Source organism: Callithrix jacchus, chromosome 10 (genome assembly GCF_049354715.1).
Source record: "Callithrix jacchus isolate 240 chromosome 10, calJac240_pri, whole genome shotgun sequence".
In the NCBI taxonomy this organism is placed as follows: domain Eukaryota; kingdom Metazoa; phylum Chordata; class Mammalia; order Primates; family Cebidae; genus Callithrix; species Callithrix jacchus.
Window position 1 is genome coordinate 53228359 of NC_133511.1, and position 25297 is coordinate 53253655.

Consider the following 25297-nt stretch of genomic DNA (forward strand, 5'->3'; position numbering starts at 1 on the left):
TCTATAACTCTTACTATGTGTCAGACACTGTTCTAAGCATTTTAACATCTATTAATTCACTTAAGTATCTAAACAATCCCAAAGGCCAGGTACAGTGGCTCATGCATGTAATCCCAAAATTTTGGGAGGTTGAGGCAAGGAGATCACCTGAGGTCAGGAGTTTGAGACCAGCCTGGCCAACATGGCAAAACCCCATCTCCATAAAAATACAAAAATTTAGCCAGGGACGGTGTGGTGGTTCACGCCTGTGGTCCCATCTACTTGGGAGGCTGAATCAGGAGAATTGGTTGAACCAGAAGACAGAGGTTGCAGTGAACCGAGATCAAGCCACTGCACTCCAGCCTGGATGACAGAGGGAGACTCTGTCTCAAAAAAACAATAAAATAAGGCCAGGCGTGGTGGCTCATGCCTGTAATCCCAGCACTTTGGGAGGCCAAAGTGGGCAGATCGCCTGAGGTGGGGAGTTCTAGACCAGCCTGACCAGCATGGTAAAGCCCCGTCTCTACTAAAAATACAAAAATTAGCCAAGTGCAGTGGCAGGCGCCTGTAATCCCAGCTAATCAGAAAGTTGAGGCAGGAGAATCGCTTGAACTCAGGAGGCAGAGGTTGCAGTGAGCCAAGATCACGCCACTGACTCCAGCCTAGACAACAGAGCAAGAATCCATCTCAAAATAAATAAATTAATTTAATTTAATCCTACCAATAGATTATCACTATTTTCATTTTTCAAGTAATGAATATCACACAGCAAGTGGCAGAGCTGGGCTCTTCAGCCAGATAGCACGGCTCCAAAATCCATGCTTCAACAATCATGATGTGCTCTCTTTTCAGGTCGAAACCTTATGTTTCTGGAATTGCTGATTTGATTTTGCTGAGGTTATAACATCCACCAATCCTTTGAGTTTAATCATTCTAATAATCCAGACATATAAGTATTATAGTCATTCATATAATCAAACTGAGAACCACAAAAATGTAGATACTATGACACTTAAAAAAATGTATTAAGAGTGGCTTCGTGGTTGGGCGTGGTGGCTCACGCCTGTAATCCCGACACTTTAGAAGGCCAAGGTGGGTGGATCACTTGAAGCCAGTAGTTCAAGACAAGCCTGGCCAACATGGTAAAACCCCTTCTATACTAAAAATACAAAAGTTAGTCAGGCGTGGTGGCAGGCACCTGTAATCCCAGCTACGTGGGAGCCTGAGGCAGGAGAATGGCTTGAATGTGGGAGACAGAGGTTGAAGCAGGCTAAGATGGTACCACTGCACTCCAGCCTGGGCAACAGAGCAAGACTCCATCTCAAAAAATAATAATAGTAACAATAATTGATTTGAGATCATTCAATGAGTCTGAAGCAAATTAAACAAAGTACAGATCTAGACAATAATAAAAAACTATTACTAATGTTCTTATGTACTTATGCTTAATAAAACGCTCTTATGGCTATGGAAAAGACCTTTGATTAGAATTTGTTTGTTTATTTGCTTGTCTTTTGAGACAAGAGTCTCACTCTGTCACCCAGACTGAAGTGTAGCACATGATCATGGCTCACTGCTGCCTTGACCTCCCAGGGCTCAGGTGATCCTCCCACCTCAGCTTCCTGAATAGCAGGGACTACACAAGTACATTATCACATCCAGCTAATTTTCTTAGTATTTTTTTGAAGAGATGGGGTTTTGCAATGCTGGCCAGGCTGGTCTCAAATTCAAGGCTCAAGCGATCTACTCACCTCAGCCTCCCAAGGTGCTAGGATTACAGCCACCTGGCCCAGGGCTTGCATATGCCATATTTTAGTTAAATCACATCACAGAACTCTCTAATCTTTCAGTAAAAAGAGACTATTATTGCTCCATAATGTTAATTTTTATATTTTATAGATAACAAAATACATAATTAATACATATAAAATTAATTTTCAGTCAAATACCTGCAGAACCGAAAAAATGTATCTAGAAATATTTCTCATCGCTGTAAGTGATAAGTTAAAAAAAAAAAAATTCTAGCTGGGGTTGGGGACAGGTAATCAGTTCTATCAAATAGATGTGTAAAATTTTACCTGCTTTTTCGTTCAATGAGAATGGCCACGTAAGATGCTGGCAAAGCGGCACCAAAGCCAGGAGTCCATGAGTAGAATTTTCCAAGTATCTTCCTGAAATTCAAATTTGGAATTTTTGTATCAAATTCCTAGTTGGTCATTTCAGTTATTATGAATGGAAGTTTCCCATCTCCATCCATCCTCTATTTAAATGTACCACAGTACCTCAAAATAAACATATCCAAAATCAAACTCATTATCTCTCTCCCCTATCCCCATGAACTTGTTCTCTCTCCTCTATTTTCCTAGGTTAATGGCATCAACATCCACCTATCCACTTATGTTTGACACACGTCATCATTAACTTTCTTTTTCCCTTATCCCACATATTAAGTGACTCCCTTAAATTATTACAGATGCAATTTCTCTTTCAAATTCTCCTCCAAACTACTGTCCCTGCCATAGTGAGGTCCCTTACCAACTCTTGTTAAAGCTACTACAATAACAACTAATGGGTAACACTCCTTTCAATAATAGCCCGCCACAATCATTTAGGCACTCCCTGGCTCCAAACCTGCCGGCTATACAAACCCTCTGGCTTCTCAGTTTCCTGTATTTATCAAATGAGAATAATATTACCTATCTCATATAGCCATTAAGAGAACCATATGAGATATTTCCCAGCGCCATGCAGGACACATAAAGTGTTAGCTGTTATTACCATTATTATGACTATTTTTCAACATATGGTAGATATTCAATAAATGTTTTCCCTTCTTTGCTTCCACAACCCTTGAAAACTTTTTCTTACAGCACTTACTGAAGTATTTTAAATATTTTAGTTTTATGTGTACATCATTTTTCATTTACTAGAGTATGTTCCTTGAAAGTAGGCATCTGCAAAGTGCCTCATAAATTACAAATTACTAGTAGCTGTCTGGGTCTTTTAAGAGGAAAAGAAAATATCTGGAGACATGAGGAAGATTTTTTTTTTCCTTTCAAAATAATCTGTTCCTAAGAAAGGGAGAAATAGCAAGTAAATATTACAAGAAATTATCTGAACAAAGCTGGTCAACTGCTAAATTATACATTATGAAAATTATATATATATAGAAGAATCAAGATTTTTCATTTTTTAGAAATAAGGTCTTGCCCTGTCACCCAGGCTGGAATGCAGTGCTGCAATCATAATTCATTGTAACCCAGAATTCCTGGGTTCAAGGGATCCTCTGCCTCAGCCTCCCAAGTTAGCTGGGACTACAGGCATACCACCAAGGCTGGTTAATTTTCTTTTTTAAGAGGCAGAGTCTCATCATGTTGCCCAGGCTGGTCTTGAACTGCCAGCCTCAAGCAGTCTTCCCACCTTGGCCTCCCAAAGTGCTCAGGTAACAGGCATGAGCCACCATACCAAGTCTGAAATAATTTCTTAAATTGAAGCTCAGATTTAAAAAGATTAGAAAAGCTATCAAGGACACATAACTTGGGTATTTTTTGAAACGGACATCAGAAACCTTCCACCCAGGAAGACTGGAGTGGTTTTCCCTCCAATATGAAATTCATAAATGACTTAAGTTATTGAACATAAAATCTTAAGAAAAACAGACTCGTCAATCAGTTACAAGGAAAACATGGATGTTACCTTAAATATAGTCTAAGTTCTAACTTTAAATGTCTACTGGACATGTCAACATAGATGTTCCTTAGGTACCAGAAAAACCAACATGTCCAAAGCAGATCTCACTGTATTTCTCAAATATGCTTTTACTTCTGATTTTGCTACCTCAAGTAACAGCATCTTATCTACTCAATTGGGAACAAAATGTGTCATTTTCAATTCCACCCTGATCCTCAATGACCTCATAAGTTTTTACGGTCTCCTAGTGTTTTTAAGATACATGCTCTAACAACCTAACCAAACAGGTTCATAGAACATAAAGAAAGATGCTGCAATAGAAGGTATACTTACTGCGATTTTTTAAAAATCTAGTCATTATTATTATAGTATTTCATTATTATTATAGTATTAACAAGTCATAGAAACTTTCTAGAGAGCACATGATAAAAAGAGTTCCTTACATAGATTTTCATGTCAATTTAAAGGCACGATTTGTTCAACACTATAAAGGCTTTATCAATTAATTTCTGCATAATCTGAAAGCTTATAAATATTAATGATCTGAGGGAAAAATATGTAAAAGACATTTGGAAATTGTATTTTTAATTGCAGTTAAAATATACCTGCACAACTACTTTGTGCAACACTAATAGGAAGCTATAAAAAAAAAAAAACACTGTAAGTTTGAGTTTTCAGCAATCAACAGGAAAAAAATAAAAAGAAGTAAAGCACTAACAAATATGTCAGATAAGAGCATTCAAAAAACTAAATTCTATCTGCATCACTATAATGTATAAAGATGCAGCACAGGTAATATATATAAGACTGAATCAGGACCAAAAGTTCCAACAATAGAATATACCAAAAGTTAACTTACTGTTTTATACATAGAAATGTATACTTTATAGTCTTTTTGAAGTTTATTCACTTCAGGTGGCCCTAACCTGTATCATAGACAGTTACTTCGAATTCCTGATCTATGAAGATGAAAAGCTAAGAAACCCTATTCAACAACCTGGTAACTATAACAGGCCTCAGAATATGTATAACATCTTAAAGCATTTTTGCTATATAATTACACTAATAATTTGAAGTTTATATCACATCTTGAGGTCAAGAGGCCCACAGTTTCTGGTTTTATAAGCTTTCATTGACATAAATGTCACTTCACAGATTAAAGGAAAAACGGGGACGGGGACAGTAACCCAAATAATATTTATGTAAACACATACTTGTTTTCATTTCAACAAAAGAACCTATGTTAATATCTATAGTGATTATGAGTACCAACCTTAAAATGCAAAAGAAAGCCATATACAAGGCCCCATTAGCAGTCAGAAACGAAGCAGACTGTAGGATCTCAGGGAGTAGTTTGTGTAAGTAATAGTCTAATTTCCGTTTCCGGAGAATTGCTGCAATCTGGAAAGAGGAAGAATTTTTTGTTTAATCCAACCAACATTTCACACTTAAATTAGCTTGTATGTGGAAGCTACTGAATAAAAGCATATATTTAAAAATTAAAGTAAAAATGCTGGCATTTTACTAGTTCCTCTATAAAAATACAATGTTCAGGATAGAAAGGAAGAAAGCTGAATTTACTTATTTATTTATTTTAGAAAGCTGAATTTATTAAGGGTAAAATATACAACAAGAAATCACAACATGAGTCATTTGTTGAATAATTTCCATATATTGAGATAAATATTTGTAATGCCTTAAAACAGATTTAAACTAAAAAATGGAATATACTTTTAAACAATAAAAATTGCAATTCAAATAAAAATTTGATGCTATAATAAAACTACATTAAAGATTTTATCAGCCTTTTACTGTCAGAGAGCTTCACTAATAGAAACCAGAGAAATTCATTCAGTTATTCAAACACGACAACTGTGTGGCAAAAAAAAGGGGGGGGGGTGGGTAACACAAAAAGTAAATTTAAAAAGTAATGATTTCTGTCCTCCTGGAGTCTATTAAAAAAGGCCTGAAAAAATAATACTAAGAATCTACTTAACAACACAAGTAAGTATCACATTCTACCAGAACACAGAAACAGGAACAAGTTTCAATACAAAAGACTGCAGAAGTTTATCACAGGAATGTTTTATAAAAAATATCAACCTATTTTTTCATGACTTAGCTTTTATATTTAGATTGAAAACGTTTTTTGTGTGAACTCTGAATATAAAAAGAAGATTTCTAGATTAAAACCAAAAAAGCCCTGAAACAATTCAGCAATTATATGGATAGACATGACATCTAAGTATTTATTGAGCAAACTATTAACATTCCATGAAATAAAGCAATATAAATCATAATATGCACAAGAAATATAGATACTAAGGACTGATGGTTAGTAATAATAGAAAGTAACACAGAAGTTTAGCATAGTGAGTTTAATACAGGTGAAGGCAGGAATTGCATGGAGAAAGGGATACGAGCTGAATTAGGAAGAATAGCAGATGCCTTACTAGTCTTTTTTGTGGAAAAGAGTACTTCCCCATCATAATGAAACAATATATCAAAAAAAATTTAGAACATTATTAGAGAAGGAGTAAGGGAGTGTAAAAAAGGAAAAAACTAACTTGAGAGCAAAAACACTATAAAACTCTCCATTTATTCCCCACTTTTCTAGAGATAACACTTTCTTTAAAGTCAGTGACCAAGAAATCTAATGGTATATTCTCAATTTTTCTGTTACCCCCTTCCTCTTCAAGCCTCTGAAACTGACCATCTATTACTTCAACTGTCATACAAAGGAAAAACAATGATGGATAAGACCCAACCCTTGCCTTCAAAGAACATAAAATCTTGACAGGGAAGTAGACACAAACAAAAGCAATAAGGTATAACATGGCTGTGTTAGGTAAATGCTAGACTAGAAAAAGAATAAATTGCTATAGAAAACACATATTAGGAAATTATTAAAGGGAGTAGGCAGGTGATGATGTCAGGAAGATTTCACTGAACCGTCTAAGATGCATGTTGACAAACAGGTAGAATTTTGACAAGGGAGAAGTTTCTATGCTTTTTGTGACAATGCATTCTTTTCATTCTCCAATTTCTAATGCTATTCCATTGTAAGCATTTTTTCATCAGATCTCTCTATTCATTCTACATGTATTTTCTCCCACAGCATCAACTACCATCTCAATGTAGGAATTCCTAACATAACCCTAACCTGTCTCCCAATTCTAAGTTCAAAGTTCAAATGTCTATTGGACATGTCAACGTAGATGTCCCATAGGCACTGGAAAAAACCAACATGTCCAAAGTAGATACCACTGTATTTCCCAAATATCCTTTTACTTCTGAGTTCCCTACCTCAAATAACAGCAACTCATCTATCCAATTAGAAACAAAAATCTAAGTGCCATTTTCAATTCCACTCTGATCCTCAACCACCTCATAAGTTCTTATGGTCTCCCAGTATTTTCAAGATTTGGAACATAATGTCTATTTCATTTTTGACTTAACAATGGGCAGGATCTAGTACTGTTATATATTCAAGTAGTTACAGAAAAAAAACAAAAAAAACCATTATTCTCCATTCCTGCAAAGAAGAAAACAAAGCTAACCCTATTTTCAGTTAACCTGATTGTCTATGTAGAAAATTTAAGGAGGCTGTGTGTGATGGCTCACGCTTGTAAACCCAGCACTCTGGGAGGCCAAGGTGGGAGGATCATGAGGTCAGGAGATTGAGACCATCCTGGCCAACATGCTGAAACCCTGTCTTTACTAAAATACAAAAAATTAGCAGGGCATGGTGGTGTGTGCCTGTAGTCCCAGCTACTTGGGAGGCTGAAGCAGGGGAATCGCTCGAACCCAGGAGGCAGAGACTGCAGTGAGTCAAGATTGCACTACTGCTCTCCAGCCTGGTAACAGAGCAAGAGACTCCAAATCAAAAAAAATAAAAATAAAAAGAGGAACACAGAAAATGTAAGTCAGTTCAGAGCAAGGTATTAGGACTCAAGATAAACATACAAAAATCTATTAAACTTCTATATGAGGGTAATCAACACATGGACACCACAATTGAAAAAATACAACAGCATACATAACTTCTCAAAAGAAAATGAAATACTTGGATATAAATCTACAACATATGTACAAAAAGTTGCTTAATGAAAACTACACAATGCTGATGAAAGAAACTGAAGAAGACATAAATATATGGGGAGGCATACCATGTTCATGGACTGGACACCCAACATAGTAAATATGTCAATTCTCTCCAAAGTGATATGCAGGTTTAACACAATTCCTATCACAATCCCTGAAGGCTTTTTGTAGATATAAACAATATTATTTGTAAATTTATAGAAAAAAGCAAAGTAGTTACAATAGCTAAAACACAACTCTTAAAAACAAAGTAAAAGGAATCATTCTGAGTTCAAGACGTATTATATAGCTACAATATCTGACTATGTGATACTGGCAGAGGGACAGACAAATAGATCAATAAAAAAGAATAGAGAACCCAGAAGTAGACCTACACAATACAGCCAACAGAATTTTCGACAAAGATGCAAAAGCAATTCCACAATGAAAAGACAGCCTTTTCAACAAATGATGCCAGAATAAGTGGACATCTACAGGTTAAAAGAAAAGAAAAGAGAGCGATCCAAGATGGCTGATCACTAACAGCTCGGGATTGTAGCTCCCAGTGAAAGCGCAGAGAACGAGAGATGCCACACTTTCAGACGAATTTTTGTCGCTAACAGATCAGAAGATTCCCAGCAGAGGAGCCCCATGGGTCACCAGCGCAACTCTTGTGACCAGCGCAGCAGTTTCGCCAGTGCCTTGGCGCGCAGTTCTTGGTGCGCAGCTCTTGGTGCAGAGTAAACAGGACTGGTTCCCCTTCTGACGTTTGGAGCTCCAGGAAGGCAGAGTCACCTATTACAGACTCAAGAAGGAAGCCAGACCGGAAATTCCCAGGGAGAAGAGCACCATCAGTCTTAACGCCACTGTTTTGACCAGTGCAGTGGGTTGCTCAGATTCTGGCACTGGGAATCAATAAATTGGATGTCCACTCAGAAACCTAAATAGAAAGGCAGTAATTATAAAGACGACAGATGGATAAATTTATAATGAAGGGAAGAAACCAGCCTTAAAAGGCTGAGAATACCCAAAATCAGAGTGCCTCTCCCTCTACAAGGATTACAGTTCCTCATCAGCAACAGAACACGGCCTGATGGAGAAGGACTGTGTTGCATTAACAGAAGTAGGCTTCAGAAGGTGGATGATAAGAAACTTCTGGGAGTTAAAAGAACTTGTTCTAACCCAATGTAAAGAAACTAAGAACTTTGAAAAAAGGATTGACAAAATGCTAACAAGAATACACAATATAGAGAGTAATATAAATGAATTAACAGTTGAAAAACACAAGAACTTCGCAAAATGTGCACAAGTTTTAATAGCCGAATTGGTCAAACAGAAGAAAGGATATCAGAGCTCAAAGACCAGCTTAATGAAATAAAACAAGAAAACAAGAATAGAGAAAAAAGGATAAAAAGGAATAAGCAAAGTCTCCAAGAAATATGGGACTATGTGAAAAGACCTAATTTACGTTTGATAGGTGTACCTGAATGCGATGGAGAGAATGAATCGAAGCTGGAAAATACTCTTCAGGATATTATTCAGGAAAACTTTCCCAACCTAGCAAAGCAGGACAAAATTCAACTCCAGGTAATACAGAGAACACCACAAAGATATTCCTCAAGAAGAGCAACCCCAAGGCACATAATCATTAGATTCATCAAGGTTGAAATGAAGAAGAAAATACGAAGGGCAGCCAGAGAGAAAGGTCAGGTTACCCACAAAGGGAAGCCCATCAGACTCACAGCAGAACTCTCAGCAGAAACCCTACAAGTCAGAAGAGAGTGGGGGCCAATATTCGACATCCTTAAAGAAAAGAACTTTCAACCCAGAATTTCATATCCAGCCAAACTAAGCTTCACAACTGAAGGAAAAATAAAATCTTTTATGAACAAGCAAGTACACAGAGATTTTATTACCACCAGGCCTGCTTTACAAGAGCTTCTGAAAGAAGCATTACACATAGAAAGGAACAACCAGTATTAGCCTTTCCAAAAATATACCAAAAAGTAAAGAGCATCAACATAATGAAAAATTTACATCAACGAATGGACAAAACAGCCAGTTAACATCAAATGGCAGTAATCCTAAATTTAAATCAACTAAATCCCCCAATCAAATGATACAGCCAAAACCCAACAGTGTGCTACATCCAGATCCATTTCACATGCAAGGATACATAATGACTCAAAACAAAGGGTTGGAGAAAGATTTACCAACCAAACGGAGAGCAAAAATAAATAAATAAATAAATAGCAGGAGCTGCAATTCTCGTATCTGATAAAATAGATTTTAAAGCAACAAAGATACAGTGGTAAAAGGATCAATGCAACAAGAAGAGCTAATGATCCTAACACGCAGATACATAAGACCTATAAAGAGACTTAGACTCCCTAGACTCCCACAGAATAATAGTGGGAGACTTCAACATCAATATTAGATAGATCAACGAGACAGAAAATTAATAAGGATATCAAGGACTTGAACTCAGATCCGGAACAAGTAAACTTAATAAACATTTATAGAGCTCTCCACTTTAAATACACAAAATATACATTTTTGTCAGTACCACATCACACCTACTCATAGGTTTAAATGAAATATTGATCGGCCATTATTAAGCACGATTACTGGCATAAAAGAGGTTTTCAATACCCATTTTTAGAATAAAGCAACATTTCCGTTCTCTCTCCCTCTTTCTTCCTCTTCTTCACTACTTTTTTTCCTTTCTTTCCTTCTCTCCAAAAAAAAAGAAAGAAAAGAAAAACTGGCCAGGCACAGTGGCTCACGCCTGTAATCACAGCACTTTGGGAGGCTGAGGCAGGTGGATCACGAGGTGAAGAGATCAAGACCATCCTGGCCAACATGGTGAAACCCTGTCTCTACTAAAAATACAAATATTAGTGGGTGTTTGTCACGCACCTGTAGTCCCAGCCCCTTGGGAGGCTGAGGCGGAAGAATCACTTGAACCTGGGAGACGGAGGTTGCAGTAAGCTGAGACTATTCCACTGTGCTCAAGGCTGGTGACAGAGAAAGACTCCGTCTCAAAAAAAAGAAAAAGAAAAACTAAACCTCAACTTTATGTTAAAATGGATCACAGGCACAAAGGTGAGACATAAAACTACAAAATGTCTAGGGGAAAAAATGGAGCAAATCTGATGGCTACAAGGCTAGACAATGCATTCTTAGACTTGACACCAAAAGCACAATTCATAAAAGAGAAAATGGATGAACTGAACTTCATCCAGATTCAAACTTTTCTCTATTAAAGACCTGTTGGGAGATTAAAAAGGCAATCTACAGACTAGAAGAAAATATTTACTAATCACATATCTCATAAAGGACTAGCATCTGGAATACATAAAGAAGTCCCAAAACTCAACAATAAAAAAGCAAATAATCCAATTAGAAAATAGGAAAATATATAAACAGACATTTCACAGAACAGGATAAACAGACAGCAAATAAGCACATTAGCCATTAGGAAAATGCTAGTTCATGCCACAATGAGGCATTACAACTATCAGAATGGCTAAAATAAAAGACTGTGGCAACACCAAATGTTGGCAAGGATTCAGAAAACCTGGATCACTCATGCATTACTGGTGAAAATATGAAATGATAGAGCAATTCTGGAAAACAGTGTGGCACTTTTTTGAAAAATTAAACAAGTAACTACATCTCCCAGAAATTGTAGTCCTGGGGTATTTATCTCAGAAATAAAAATATGTGTGTATACAAAAACCTGTGAAGAAATGTTTATAGCAGCTTTGTCTATAATAGTCAAAAACGAGCAACAATTTAGATGTCCTTCAACAAGTAAACGGTTTAACAAATTGTGATATATCCATGACATGGAATGCTATTCAGCAATAAAAATGAACAACCAAAAGGACATATGAAACAACCTTGATGAATTTCCACAGAATCATACTGAGTGGGGGGGGGGGCGCAGGGAAGCTAATCCTAAAGCTACACACACTGTTTGATTCCATTTGTATAACATTCTTTTTTTTTTTTTTTTTTAAGACAGTCTCACTCTTGCCTAGGCTGGAGTGCAATGGTGCAATCTAGACTCACACAACCTCCACCTCCTGGGTTCAAGGGATTCTCCCTTCCTCAGCATCCCAAGTAGCTGGTATTATAGGCACCCACCATCATGCCCAGCTAATTTTTTGTATTTTTGGTAGAGATGGGGTTTCGCCATGATGGCCAGGCTGGTCTTGAACTCCTGACCTTAGCCTGCCTCAGACTCTGGGATTAGCGGTATGAGCCACCACACCCGGTCTCAATAACATTCTTGAAATTACAAAATTATATAAATAAATAACTTAGTGGTTGTCAGGGATTATGGGAAAGTGGGGAAGTGGAAAAGATGTGAGTATAGCTATACTTGGCAACATTACGGATAGTTCAGGTGATGGAAATGTTGTGTATTTTGACTGTATCAATGGCAATATTGTTGTTGGGATATTAAACTACTATTTTGCAAGATGAAACAATTAGGTGAAACTAGATAAAGAGTTCGCTGAATCTCTCTATTACTTCTTATAACTGCATGGGAATCTACAATTATCTCAAAATAAAATAGTTTGATACTTTGTTTTATTTTTTTAAAAAAAAGGGAGATATTCACACAACCAACAGGCATATAAGAAGCTCCCAGCACCATGAGTCATTAAGGAAGTAAATACCACTATGCACACATTATAATGGCTAACATGCAAAAACATGATAATATAGTAAGTGATGGTGGGAATGTACAGCAACTGCAATTCTGATACAGTCTGGAGCTTTAGGATTCTCATATATTGCTCATGACAATGTAAAATTGTGGTCACTTTGGAAAATCGTTTTGATAGTATCTAATTAAATGTGTACCTACCCCATAACCCAACAATTCCACTCCCAGGTATTTACTCAAAAGAAATAAGTTCTTATATCTACCAAAAGACATTTATAGCATTGTCGGTAATTACAAATACTGTAACAACCTAAATGCCCATTAACAGTAAAGTACATAAATTATACATATTTACCATATTGATAAACCAAACTGTATAGTATATTGTGAGAAATGGGAAATATCCAACGCAAGACACAGAAAATAACCTAGTACCTTATTATCATCACTTTGCTGTAACCCAGAGCTTCTAACCAAGGTTCACAAGTGGCTAAAATACTGACCCTCTCAGTAGTCTAGTTTGCCAAGCCAGACACAAGGTAACAAGGCAGGGTGACCAACACCTCTGTTTTCTCCAGTGTGCCACATATTTTTATCATTTTCTATGTAAAACACAGGATATTACAGCATAAAAAAGGCTAGGAAGCACTAATCTAAGCAAGTAACATACCAGTAATTGTGTTAGCCATGTAGTAATTACAATAGCACTTGCATTCATGTATAAAATCATCAGATACCTTCAGAAAATCACATTTTATAATCAAAGACTTTGTAATGTTCATATGCTTTGACCAAATAATTCCCCATTCATTAATTTCTTATGAATTTTTCAAACATGCATATAAAGATTTAGGTAAAAAAAAGCACATCATACAACTACAGTTATCTGTCTGATTTTAGAAGACTATTTAATGACCTGGGAAAATGAATCAAAATATATAAAGTGAAAAGACAGATTACAAAAATATAATTTGTAATGAATCTATATTTCTCTATATTCTCTATAGAACAAACACTAGAATGTTATACATTGGTTATCTCTTAATGGTTGATAATAGATTATTTTAATTATTTTCTTTTCACTTTTGGATATGTTCCAGTCTTTCTACAATAAATATATGTTACAATTTACACTATTGGGGTGAGGAAAACAAGTGTGAGAAAGAAGGATTAATTATCATAGAAACAAATCTCAACAGGGAATAGACACAATCAGCATAATATAATTAAGAGATTTTACTTTTAATCTTAATCTTATAACTACTTGTATGAAAAAATCCTTGTTTAGATGCTCTTTAGATTTCAATCTCCTCATTTATTAAATAAAGAGGTAAAATTAAATAACACAAAGCGTTCATTTTTTTCTATTCTAAATTATGTAATTTTTAAAAAATAAATGATTTTGAAAGAATTGGACATCTGTGCAGGGGGGAGGGGAATGTACTTTGACCTACCTCAAACTCTACACAAAAAATAATTTGAAATAAATCATGTACCTACATTTGAAAGTTATAAAACAACAAAGTATCCAGGAAGAAAAAAAAGCGAGGCCAGGCGTGGTGGCTCACACCTGTAATCCCAGCCCTTTGGAAGACCAAAGCAGGCGGATCACCTAAGCTCAAGACCAATCTAAGCAACATGGTGAAACCCCGTCTCTACTAAAAATACAAATTTAGCTGGGCATAATGGTACATCCCTATAATTCCAGCTACTTGGGAGGCTGAGGCAGGAGAATCACTTGAACCCAGGAGGCAGAAGTTGTGGTGAGCTGAGATAGTGTCATTGCACTCTAGCCTGGGCAACAAGAGCAAAACTCCGTCTCAGTAAAGAAATATATATATGAATATCTTCACAAACATTCCAGCCATGATTCAAAAGGCAGAGGTAGCATTAAGCCGAGGTGATGAAATGCAAGTATGGAGACCAACCTAACTAATACAACAGGCATAGACTGAAGGTGATACAAAATTATACGGTCGAACATCCAATTTAGAAGTACCTCTTCATAAGGTTGTCACTATCAAAAATCCTCTATATACATTCCCTTGTTATTCTCGTCTCTTTCCCCATGTGATTAATGCTATACATTTGCCATAGAGATGGATGACTTGTATCGGGTTTGCACTTTATGGCCATGGATTAGAATAAAGCTAATTGGCCCTCAAAGGAGCTGGTCTATGATCTTAGCCTTATTAGTACCAAACTCTAAATTAGTAGTCATTGTGAGCCTCAGAACTCAACCATTAAACTCTTCTAGAATAATACATTTCTTTTTTTTTTTTTTTTTTGCGCAGTGAATCCAGAGAGATCATCAATTTCTTTTATTTTACGAGGAGATGGTATAAAAAACAAATCTGTATAACCTGCCAAACAAACTTTACATGACACAGATTACTATCATATTAGCAATTATTGAGAACATTATGGACAACTTTGCATAATATTTAATTTAGCAAAATGTCTAAGAGATATACATAAATTTTAATATGAATATAAAATGGAATAAAATGACAATTCCAAAATCTTAAAGGTGGGTATTTGTGAACTTTGAATATACAGTACTATCATTCTTTTATCTTAAAAAGATGAGGAAATGACCCATGGGCTGTTTGTGAAACACAGACGAGAAGCTGAAGCAAGCATACCAGGGAGAGGCGCTCCTAGGCTGACATGGATAGAAGAGGAGACTGTGTGACAACTGGCTGTGAAACGTCGGAATCAGGGAGGGTAAGGGATCCTGAAATGGAACTATAAGAAGCATGCCTATAATTTTGTTACTAGTTGAATTTTGTCTCCTTTATTGGAGATGTATAATACAACTTTAGGTGACTGTAGGCTACTTCTGATTGTACAAGTTTAGGCATGGCTTGAGATTACGTAAATACAGACTATGAATAATATTCTTTCAAGGGAATAAAATGCCATCTTTTCAATATCAATCCCAAATAATCACTGCAAGATCATGGCACAGTAGTAGCAGTGCTTATTATGAGTCAGATCTGTTTTAAGAACTGTATAGTTATTTAGCTCAGGTAATTCCTCCACCCCCATAACCTGAGGAGGTATGAGTGTTACATTGCTGTTTTTAGATGAGGAAGTTGAGGTACAAAGAGGTTAAGTGGCTTGTCCAAGGTGTTATAGTGAGTAAGTGGTGGAGCTGAGAGCGCTGGCGCCAGAGTCCACAGATGCTCTCATCACACTATACCACAATGTTAAGCATACCTATATTTTTATTTAATGGTTTGGTTACTCTATCATTTGAATTAAATATCCTCTGGATTATCTCTAAATTATTTTCACTAAGAATCAGGTCTAAATCACCAAGGATAAAGCTCCTCCTGATTTTTTTCCTGGTCCATGTATTTTGCATCAGATTATTTCATATTTTTATAACTGACTATTATTTGAAATGGAAAGATGTAAGAAAATCAGGACCCCATCCCTTCACACATAAAAGAAGTTAGAATGCCATATAGCTCAGTGCAAAGAGAATGGGTTTGGAGATTGTATCCTTACTCTATCACTTAGAAGCTGTGAATAATACATTTCTAAAGGGTGTGATAGTATGAGAAATCTAGTTTCTTTGGAAAATTAAATAGTTTGCAGTAAGGGTCAATTTTATGTTGTATCTATTTAATCTTTCTTAAAGTAACCTCTAGGAAATAATGATTTCTTTAAAATAGGGTTTCTCAAACTTGGCACTATTGTCATTTTGGGCCAGATCATCTGTTGTCCAGGGCTGTCCTATGCACTGTAGGACGTTTAGCAGCATCCCTGCCCTCTACTTTCCAAATGCCAATAGAATCCCTCCAGCTGTGATAACCAAAAATGCCTAGAGACATTGTTAAATTTTATCTCCTAGGAGATAAAATTGTGCCCCTTATTGAGTAAGAACAACTGCTTTAAAGGAAAGAGCATAATGAATTTATATATTTTTAATATGTTAGTACCAGAATTTTTATTTTATTTTCAAAAAGTGCTTATATAGCACTTGTGCCAGCCACCATCATATACATCATACAAATGTCAACTCATTTAATTTTCATAACAATCTTAACCCTACAACTATTTCTTTGAAAACTCCTTGTTTAGGTGCTCTTTAGATTTCTAGCTCCTCGTTTTATGGGACATGATTTTCATGGGAATGATTTTATTATCCCCATTTTAGAGACAGAAAAAACTTAGTACAAAGAGATAAAGTTACCCAAAGTGACATAACTGACAGAGGAAGAGCAGGGATTGAAGTCAGGCAAGTGGTTCTTAACTACAAATTGATGTGGAAGTCCAAACACATCCTACATAAGGAGAATTATCACTTATCTATGCTGCATGTTATAAATTTAAACCTGTCATTTCCAAGCTCCCACAGAAGTTCAGATTGCCTATTCTCAGAGAAAAACACAAAAACACAGGGAAACTACAACTATCATATAAAAATAACCTGACTATTCAGAAATTTGGTGATCTAACCTGCGTAAAGACTACACAAGGCACCCATGATGACTTAGGGGCTAGAAATTACATTTCCAGTCTACAAAAAAATAAAGAGGAAAGATGGAAACACAGCATTCACAACACTAAATCAGCAAATAAAAGAATTAATTCCAATAGAAGAGAGCAGAAAACAACCAGCTGTGCAGTTAACTTTACCCTCCTCCTTCCTTGTCCAAGATCTATTTATAGGTATTTTTTAATAAATCAGATAACAAATATAAAGTATTTAGCAGAGTAACCAGCACATAGTAGGCACTTTGAAAATGCTCATTTCCTTCACTCTGCATAATTGCTTCCTGCTCCAACCCCAATTCCTTTTTGTGTTGTGCAGGTTTGATTCATTATGTGTTTAGAAGAGATTTCTGTCTGTGGGAATCAGAATATCCAGGAAAGGTCAAGTGTGGTGGCTCATGCCTATAATTCCAGCACCTTGGGATGCTGAGGCAGGTGGATCACCTGAGACCAGGAGTTCAAGACCAGTCTGGCCAACATAGCAAAACCCTATCTCTACTAAAAATATAAAAAATTAACTGGGTGTGGTGGTACACTCTATAATTCCAGAAACTCAGGAGGCTGAAGCAAGAGAATCACTTGAACTCAGAAAGCAGAGATTGCAGCAAACCAAGATTGGGCCACTGCACTCCAGCCTGGGCGACAGTGCAAGACTGTCTTAAAAAAAATAGCATAACAAAGGAAGTAGAATTACTTGTTGCAACAAACAAATTTTCCTGCATACCATACCATGTATAATTTTATGTATTAACCTGACTGGGCCAATGAATGCCTAGACATTTGGTCAAATTATTATTCTGGGTATGTCTATGAGAGTGCTTCTAGATGAGATTAACATTTGAATCAGTAGGCTGAGAAAAACATATTGCCCTTCCTAATGTGAGTAGGCTTCATCCCCACAGTTAAAGACTTGAAGAGAACAAAATACAAACTCCTCCTGTGTGATTTCTTGAGCTAGGATACTGGTATTTTCCTACCTTCAGACCTGACTGAAACATCAGTTCTTGGTCTACAGCCTGCTGGCTTTTGGACTGGAACTCACACCTTTTTCTCTTCTAGTACTCAGACCTTTGGACTCAGACTGGAATTACACGTTGGCTCTCTGGGTCTCCAGCATGCCAACTGCAGATCTTGGCACTTATTAAGCCTCCAAAATTGTGAATCAATTCCTTATTTTACACACACACACATACACACACAAACACAAACGAGGCTTCCATTTCTTTGAAGAATTCTAATAAGCTAAATCTGAATTGTTTCCAACATCTTTATTTTTAATGTTAGAAACATAAGCTACAAAAGGCAAATATAAATAACTCTAACAAAATGACAAGAAACCAGTATCATACAGCAATATTTACCTATCTTCTTACAGTTTTTATATGTGCACTATCTCATATGATTACCATAGAAAGCCATGAAGTTGTTAAGGCAAGATTCTCTTTTGTTTATAAATGAAGAAATCGCATCATAAATCGGAAAGCAAAACAAAAACTCAGATCTTGTTACTCACACCCAGTGCATTACACCATGCTGCCTCAACAGAGACAACCAACCAGCTTATTAAAAACAAAACAAGCCAAAAAACTAGGGCAACTTGTTAATAATATATGTGAGAAGATACAGGCAATCTTCAAAAGTTTTCCATAACTATTACACTGTAAAGCCTCCCTATAATGAAAACCATACCATCAAACTTTAGTGATGATCATTAAGCCTTACTACATACCCTACCTGAAATAGCCTTCCTCTCCTACATTTAAAAATTTTTATGTAATAGTTGAGACAGGCTTTCAAGATAAACATAAAAATATACTTAAGTTACAATACTGAAACAAAATATGATCAGGAACAAGACTCAGACTGAACCCTGCAAACATTATACCCATGTTCAAAACTGAGTAATACTAGTATTTTTATAATATAGGGACAGTCTTGAAAACACATACCTGTCACTTCAACTTTCAGTGATGTAACTTACATGCAGCACAACAACTTTAAACCAAAACACTCTTTCATAACCTGCCATCTTCTGCATACTTAAGTACAAATATCATAGACTCTAATGTGAAATACTTCAATTAATAGAAAAAAATCTAATACATTTCTAATTGAACAAGAATATTCAGATGAAAAATAGGAAGTACGTATATTTGTTGCAGTCTCTCCCATAAGAATATTGGGTGATAAACCGAGTGAATAATGGGCAATGAATTGAACCCTTTCAACAGAACTCATGAACACTAAGAGTTCAAGACCAGAAAGTAAGGATGATTTAAGAAAGAGAAGAAATCACAGATAACAGTAACTATCTTGACTAAAAAATAACAACTGCCTCACTATTTGTTGACACATAAATTCCATTAAAAAGATGATTAAGCCAATGCTAAAAGATTTAAAGTATACTTCAACTCACTCATATTAAAGTATAATAATCAGTCCATCAACCATTTGATGAATATAAAATCCTTTACTATTCTTTGATAGGGTAACCCTAACCACCTACTTGAACCAGAAATCTAATCATGAAATTTAACCATTGGAAAAAAAGAAAGCTTTAAAAGGATGCTTGGCCAAGTGTGGTGACTCACGCCTGTAATCCCAGCACTTTGGGAGGCCAAGGTGTTAGAGATATGTGAGCCAGAGAAATTCCATTTTGAGTGAAAGCTAGGAAAATGAATCTGAGATGTGCTGGGCTGCATTCTCAGAAAATTAGGCATTCCTAGCCTCTAGATGTTTACAGTTAAGGGAACAAATTAATAATGTTTCCTAAACAGACCCAGACTTGGGAATGCCCAGATATCCTGATGGCTGAATAACAAAGGCATTCCTAATTTTGCTTTAACAATTATAATACCAATTCTTGCAAAATATTGTAATTAAGAAAATTAATCCTTTATCACAAACCCTTGTAGCAGAGCACATCTCCCCATATATATAAGCATTATACCTAGGGTGGAAGTGATTCTCTTCTTACATTCAGGAGCATCCTACTCTGTCTATGGAGTAGCTGTTCTTTCACCACTTTAATTTCTTAATAAATTTGCTTTTGCTTTGCACTGCGGACTTGCACTAAATTCTTTCTTGCAAGAAATCCAAGAGCTCTCTCTTGGGGTCTAAATACAGATCCCTTTCCTGTAACAGAAGCAGGTGGATCACGTGACATCAGGACTTCAAGAATAGCCTTATCAACATGGTGAAATCCTGTCTCTTATGAAAATACAAAATTAGCAAAGCACGGTGGCTCACACTTGTAATCCCAGCTACTTGGGAGGCTTAGGCAGGAAAAATCACTTGAACCCAGGAGGCAGAGGCTGCCGTGAGCCAAGACTGCACTGTTGCACTCCAGTCTGGGCAACAAGAGCAAAACTCCATCTCAAAAAAAAAGATGTTTAACTTCTCAGACTTCACAATTTTGTCTAAAACAATCTCAACTTACCTTTAAGTGGGGGAAGACAAAGAGAAGTTGTTCAGAATAGTTTTTCTAACATTTGTAATTGAAAATTTCTGACTACTATAATTTAAAACATAGATTTTATTAAAAGGAAGCTTCAGATTCAGAGCATCTGTTAACTGAAGTATTTGTAGGCAGTGAAGTTTTCTTACTGCTTTTGCCTTCAAGTTAAGTAAAGGCCAAATTCTCAACCACAGTATTGGATTTGTGAAACTGTCAAATAAACTCTCTTTCTATAAAGTAATTGCTCCTTATTTCTCTTGATTTCTTCACATTAAAATTTGGTTTTTGTCCCATAAATGTTAAACCTAACATACGTTCACTTCATTATATTTATATAATCACCATGTCACTTCCTTAGGAAAGGCTTCCCAAACCTTCTACACCAGAATGGATCCTCTTGTAACACAGCCTAGTAACACTCTGTATGTCTTCTTAATAGCACTTATCACAGATAATTTCATGTGTATTTAAGTTTATCTTCCCCCTGCGCTGTTAACTTCCAGGTTCTCCTCACTGCAGTATTTCTCACTTATTATAGGTTACATGTAATATTTGATGAACGAAATAAGGGTAGAAAAGAGACAATGAAAGGAAATTTAGATTCAGAGTAAAAACAGTTATACTACACTCCATGGGCTCTAAATGCAGTCAGGGGCACACTGAAATTCAGGCTAGTCCTGGTTAATTCAGTGCCTCCTGTGCTTGCAAGTGTCTGACATGCAGGTCTAAAAAGCAGATCCCATGTCTATTTCTATTTCTTTCAAGGCTTAAAAATTGAAGCTAATCAAAACAAGCCTTCCTTCATCACTGCCAATAGGTGCAGAATCTTTTAAGGAAACTCCCAAAGTGAATTAATCACAATCCAAACCCCCAAGATCAAGTAAGAATCAAGAAACCAAAGCAACCTGACAAATCTAATGAGTCAAAAGGCTATATAAAATAAATGACCGTAAGTTGAAAACATTCAGCATTCTTATAAAAGGAACTTGCTCCAATCGGATGATACTTGATTTAGCACTCTTCTTTAATACTTTTCTTTCACATGTAAATTATTTAAGGTGCATTTTACTAAATACTTTTCTTTTCTTTTCTTTTTTTGAGATGGAGCTTGCTCTGTCACCCAGGCTGGAGTACAGCGGTGTGATTTCGGCTCACTGCAACCTCCACCTCCTGGGTTCAAGCAATTCTCCTGCCTCAGCCTCCCAAGTAGCTGAGATTCCAGGTGCCCACCACCATGCCCAGGTAATTTTTATATTTTTAGTAGAAACAATGTTTCACCATGTTGGCCAGGCTGGTCTCAAACTCCTAACCTCAGGCGATCCACTCACCTTGGCCTCCCAAAGTGCTGGGATTACAGGCGTGTACCACCGCACCTGGCCTATTTATTTCAATTACTGATTCCTCTCAAGTATAATTATGAGGAAGACAGAGCCTCATATATGGTATGTAAGATCAATTCACCATACTAACTTGACTCATTAATTATTCAGACTCACTAACAATACTTATTAACTATATTCCTAGTATCCAAAGATAAAACAGATTCATCTATTATATGAAGGAAAAAATACACAAACCTCAATTACAACATTGCTTAAGAGCATATCAATGAGTAGAAAAAAAACTAAGATCAGTGATTAATTAAAAGGCAAATTAAAAGTTTAACCTAGTCAATACAGATTCAAATTAAGTCTTTAATACAGTACTATATTATCTACTATACTATGATAATGGAAGAATAAAAAATCTAAAATATTCTAAGACCCTTAACCATCAAAGCTCAACCACTATTAGCCTTTCTATGCGCCCAGTTTAAGTCCTTGGGGATGAAAAGATATTTCACATTCACTGTACTATAAAAGTAGTGGAAGTAACTGTTTATAAGAAATTGTACTGACATTTTAAAAAGACATTCTTTAAAATGTTTTATTATTTGTCAAGCAGTCACTTCAATTAACTCCCCTTCCCTAATTACCACCTATCACCTAAGTACTCAATAACTAATCTGATAATAAGCAAATGATCAATCTATTGTCAAGGTCTTACCACATTTTTCATTTCCAAAGCTTATAAAGATTTACACAAAGTAAGTCTGCGTTCCAGCCTTTCAATCCATGTCGTCTTTTCCATAATCAATAAAAGAGAGGATCCATATATACACTGTTTATGTACAAATTGAGGCACAAATTTTTTTCTCAAAATCATAACTCATAAAATGAGTTACCTTTTATGTATTCCATAAAAATACTCATTTTTTTAAACACACTGGCTGTTGTACAATTTAAGATATTCCCTAGAAATCAAGAGCTCTCTGTTGTAAATTACATAAAACATAGACTCAAAATATTAAATAGTGTGATTAAATTTGAATCGAGGTGAAAAAGCAAAGAAGAAAATGTCATGAAATGTAATTCAACAAGCAACAGACAGACCACATAAGGCTCTGAAGACCATGGTGAGGATTTCACATTGTCTTACATTGAAAAGCCCTTGGAGAGTTATGGGCAGAGGAATAACAAAAGCTGATATGCATTTTTAAAGGATAATAGATAAGTATTTTATCCTCATTTTATAGATGAGTACATTGAGGTTCACAAATGTTAAGAACTTTGCTCAAGGTCACAAAGCTGGTAAGTGGCAGGACTAAGATTCAAGCCCATGCTCTTCCCATCTCTTAGAATACCTCCCAAAACTCATTTACCTGAAGACTCAGTAACACTATCACCTCAATCTCTTCATACAGCTCTGTCTGCTTCTTTCTTTTCCCCTGCTCCAACTATAAGCATTTTCCAGGTTGTCTTCTCTTTCTAAACTCTCTCTCTTGCTGACCTAACCCATAATCATAGCTTCAACTTTCATCTTGATGATTATGACACCTAAATCTAAATATCTAGCCTCAGTTTCTCTCTATAACAGCAGCCCTGCATTTCTCAATGCCTCATGGTCATTCTCCACTTCTATATTGCACTAGTAACTAAAATTCAATATGCCCCAAAGCAAGCCAGTATGTTTCACGGAAAATATTTTTTCCACAGCAGTACCTTCTACGTATCCCAATAAGCAAGGCTTAAAATCTTACGGCTTTGTTTCATTCTTCTACCTTACATCATTTCATCTGAGTTACTGGGGTTATTTTGTTGTTGTTGCTTGTTTATTTGTTTGTTTTTAGAGACACAGTCTCTCTCGTCCAGGATGGAGAGCCAAGATCTCAGCTCATTGCAACCTCTGCCTCCCAGGTACAACTTCTGCCTCTGGGGTTCAAGCGATTCTCCTACCTCAATCTCCCAAGTAGCTGGGATTACAAATGCCCACCACTACACTGGCTAGTTTCTGTATTTGTAATAAGGGAGGGATTTCAGCATGTTGACCAGGTTGGTCTCAAACTCCTGACCTCAAGTGATCCTCTGGCCTCAGTTCCCAAAATGCTGGGATTACAGGCAGAAGCCACCATGCCCTGAGTTACATTGCTAATCTAACAGTTCCATATGCCATTGTCAGATTAAGTTTTATAAAACAACTTAAAGCATACGATCCCTGTTGGCAACTTTTAGTTTTATTTTATCTGTACCTTATGGCGTTTATCTCAATGAATTTGTATTATAGGAGTATATGTGCCTAATCTCCCCTCCTAAATTATAAACTCAATGTAAGAGGTATGTCTCATTCATTTTATTCCTCACCATACCACATAGCACACAGCTGCCATAACAGCACCTTGCAAATAGCAGACTCAGTAAATACTTGGCAAACAAACAGGGGACAAATATTCCAATACCAATAGTCTAGGTTCAGATATTACTTAATCTCATCAAATCTCACAGTCTCCCCTTCATCATATATTTCATCGGTATTTATTGGCAAATAACGGAAAGTTTTTTTTTGTTTTGTTTCTTGTTTTGTTTTGTTTTCCGAAGCTCTCCTATACAACTGAAAGTTTTTTAAGAGTCAAAAAGTTCAGCTGTATATAGTTTTTTAAAACATGAATAAAAGGCCTGATTAGTCAAACTAATCTGTATCACAATAAAACCAACTAATGAGTTGGATATGAAAGCAATCTGATGAAAAATCTGTTACCAGAGGAATTATTAGTAAAGAATTGACTTCCCTCATTCCTCCAGGTGGATCTCTTTCTACCAATATGCATTTTTAAACCTGATCCACCACAACTAAGAGGCAAATAATGATAAACCAGATTTAGCCTGCTCTACTTAGAGTTAGCTGCTACAGAAAACAGTGAGTTGAGAAAGTGTTTACTGCAATATTAAGTCCTCACCTCTCAACTGGAAGTGATATGCTAGAAGCTGTAATTTGTACTCAAAAGAGAGCAGCCGAAGAATAACAAGAAGTCACAAGTAAAAACAACTTCAACAAACCCAAAATGTCACATTAATAAACAGGAAAATCCATCATTCAATTGTTCGCTTAAAAGAAAAAAAGACCGAATGACTTGTATCTCCAAAGGGATAATAACAAATTATGTAAAAATCACTCAGTTATTGAATAGAAAGATAAAGTGAGTCCCTTATTTATAACCCCATAAACAAGGTCTCTAGCAAAAATCAAAGGGGGATTATGCAGAGATTTACAATTCCATGGTCTCCAAACTCAGACAATCCAGACAGATATCTCAGTAGTTTGCATTCTTTAATGACCTCAGGATTTCTTGTTGTTGTTGTTTTTTTAAGCCAAAAATAAAAACAAATGCCTATTACCAAAAACTTTTTATACTCTTATTGCTGGCCTTGTAGTCTCTAGAAAACCTGCTAAACCACTCACTGCCTTTAAACACTCAGTCTGTATCACTGAACTGATTTCTTCAATCAGTGGTTTTCAAGCCTTTAGCAACCAATAAGACTGTTCATAAATTGTTTTTTATTCCTAGAAATTCCAACTCTGGCTTA

General features: G+C 36.1%; 1 protein-coding gene across 5 annotated transcripts in view; it reads right to left on the reverse strand.

Annotated features, from left to right (window-relative positions):
- The window catches only part of TMEM135 (transmembrane protein 135), a 343152-nt gene that overhangs the window by 237873 nt on the left and 79982 nt on the right, over positions 1–25297 (reverse strand). For all 5 annotated transcript variants that reach the window (XM_017977705.4, XM_078339990.1, XM_035265296.3 and 2 more), the window contains 2 exons: positions 4943–5070; positions 2058–2150 (listed from right to left, as the gene is read on the reverse strand). In XM_017977705.4, the coding sequence (XP_017833194.1) occupies positions 2058–2150; positions 4943–4965 (116 nt within the window). In that variant the 5' untranslated portion in view covers positions 4966–5070. The remainder of the gene's footprint in view (positions 1–2057; positions 2151–4942; positions 5071–25297) is intronic.